At 67.1% G+C, this 1,536-nt stretch overlaps 1 protein-coding gene across 1 annotated transcript in view; it reads left to right on the top strand.

The window, feature by feature from the left end:
- The first annotated feature begins 64 nt into the window (after nucleotides 1-64).
- The window catches only part of PBX4 (PBX homeobox 4), a 20,311-nt gene continuing 18,839 nt past the window's right edge, over nucleotides 65-1,536 (top strand). Inside the window, exon 1 of the mRNA XM_021382735.1 lies at nucleotides 65-548. Coding sequence (XP_021238410.1) covers nucleotides 340-548 — 209 coding nt within the window. The 5' untranslated portion in view covers nucleotides 65-339. The remainder of the gene's footprint in view (nucleotides 549-1,536) is intronic.

The raw sequence follows: 1,536 nt of genomic DNA, 5'->3' as shown, positions 1-1,536 counted from the left end.
GCGATGCAGGAGTTCCCTCCCGCCGTCCCTCGCAGAACCCCCTACAGTCCCCCCGCCCCCCCCATCACCCCGCCAACCCGCCATTATGACGTCACGCGCGGGCGTATCCCGACGTGGTGGGCGTGGCCAAGCGTCGGAGGCGTGGCTTAGCCGAGGTGGGCGTGGCCTATCGGCGTGGGCACGTCCAGACGCGGTGGGCGTGGCCTGGTGGGAAAGTGGGCGTGGCCCGGAGGTGGGAGCGTCTCGGCGCTGTGGGCGTGGCCAGGCGGGGCGGTGGGCGTGGTCCGGCGGTGGGCGTGGCTTCGGGGCCCTGTTGTCTGCGCTCCCCCGTCGGCGGCCATGGAGGACCCTTCGCGGCTGATGGCACCGCACGGAGCGGGGGTGGCTCTCCAGGGGGGTCTCCCCCCGGGGGGTCCCACCGCCCCCACCTCTACACCGGGAGATCCGAGCTCTGTGCCCCCCCCGGGCCCTCCCCCTCACGATACGGGCGACGTTCTGCAGCAGATTATGGCCATCACCGATCAGAGCTTGGATGAGGCCCAGGCGAGGTAATGGGGTCCCGCTCTGCCCAATAGCGGGAGCTGCGGGGTGGGGGGTGGCTGTGGGGGTGGACCCCCCCCCCACTCTCACCCCCACCCCCCCCCGGGCCGTGGTATAGCGATGAGACCCCCTCGGTGGAGCCGTTCTGGGGATATGGGGCGGTTCAGTGCCGGTTCGGTGCTCCTGCAGCCTCACGTCGTGACTCAGCCGTGTTTGATGGGGACTATCGCGATAGGGTGATGGGGAGATGGGGGCTGCGGGGCTGGACCCCCTCCTCTTGGCCATGGCACAGCGGTGGGAGTTTGGTTTGGGGATATGGGGCGGTTCGGTGCCGGTTCTGTGCTCCTGCAGCCCCGCGTCGTGATTCAGCTGTGTTTTATCAGGACTGTCACAATAGGGGGCTGTGGGGTGAGAACTGGGGGCTGTGGGGCTGGACCCCCCCCACCCTCCACTCTGGGCCATGGTGCAGCGATGGGACCCCCTCGGTGGAGCAGTTCTGGGGATATGGGGCGGTTCGGTGCCGGTTCTGCGCTCCTGCAGCCCTGTGTTGTGACTCAGCTGCGTTCTGTCGGGACTGTCACGATAGGGGGCTGTGGGGCAAGAACTGGGGGCTGTGGGGCTGATTTCCCCCCCCATCCTCCCCAGGCCATGGCACAGCAGTAGGAGTTTGGTTCAGGGATAGGGGGTTCGGTGCCGGTTCCATGCTCCTGCAGCCCCGTGTTGTGACTCAGCTGTGTTCTGTCGGGACTATCGCGATAGGATGATGGGGAGATGGGGGCTATGGGGCTGGACCCCCCCACCCCCCTTCGACCGTGGCTCAGTGGTGGGAGTTTGGTTCAGGGATATGGGGGTGGGGGTTCGGTGCCGGTTCCGTGTACCTAAAGCCCGACACCGTGACTCAGCTGTGCGCTGTTGGGACCATCGTGACAGGGTGGCCCTGTGGTCTGGCTTGGGGTGTCCTATGGTTCCAAATGGCATTGATTCTGTCCTTCCTTC

The sequence above is a fragment of the Numida meleagris genome, unplaced genomic scaffold (genome assembly GCF_002078875.1).
Source record: "Numida meleagris isolate 19003 breed g44 Domestic line unplaced genomic scaffold, NumMel1.0 unplaced_Scaffold283, whole genome shotgun sequence".
Taxonomy (NCBI): Eukaryota; Metazoa; Chordata; class Aves; order Galliformes; family Numididae; genus Numida; species Numida meleagris.
The sequence above is the reverse complement of the archived record's forward strand: the minus strand, read 5'-3'. Positions and strand labels throughout refer to the sequence as shown.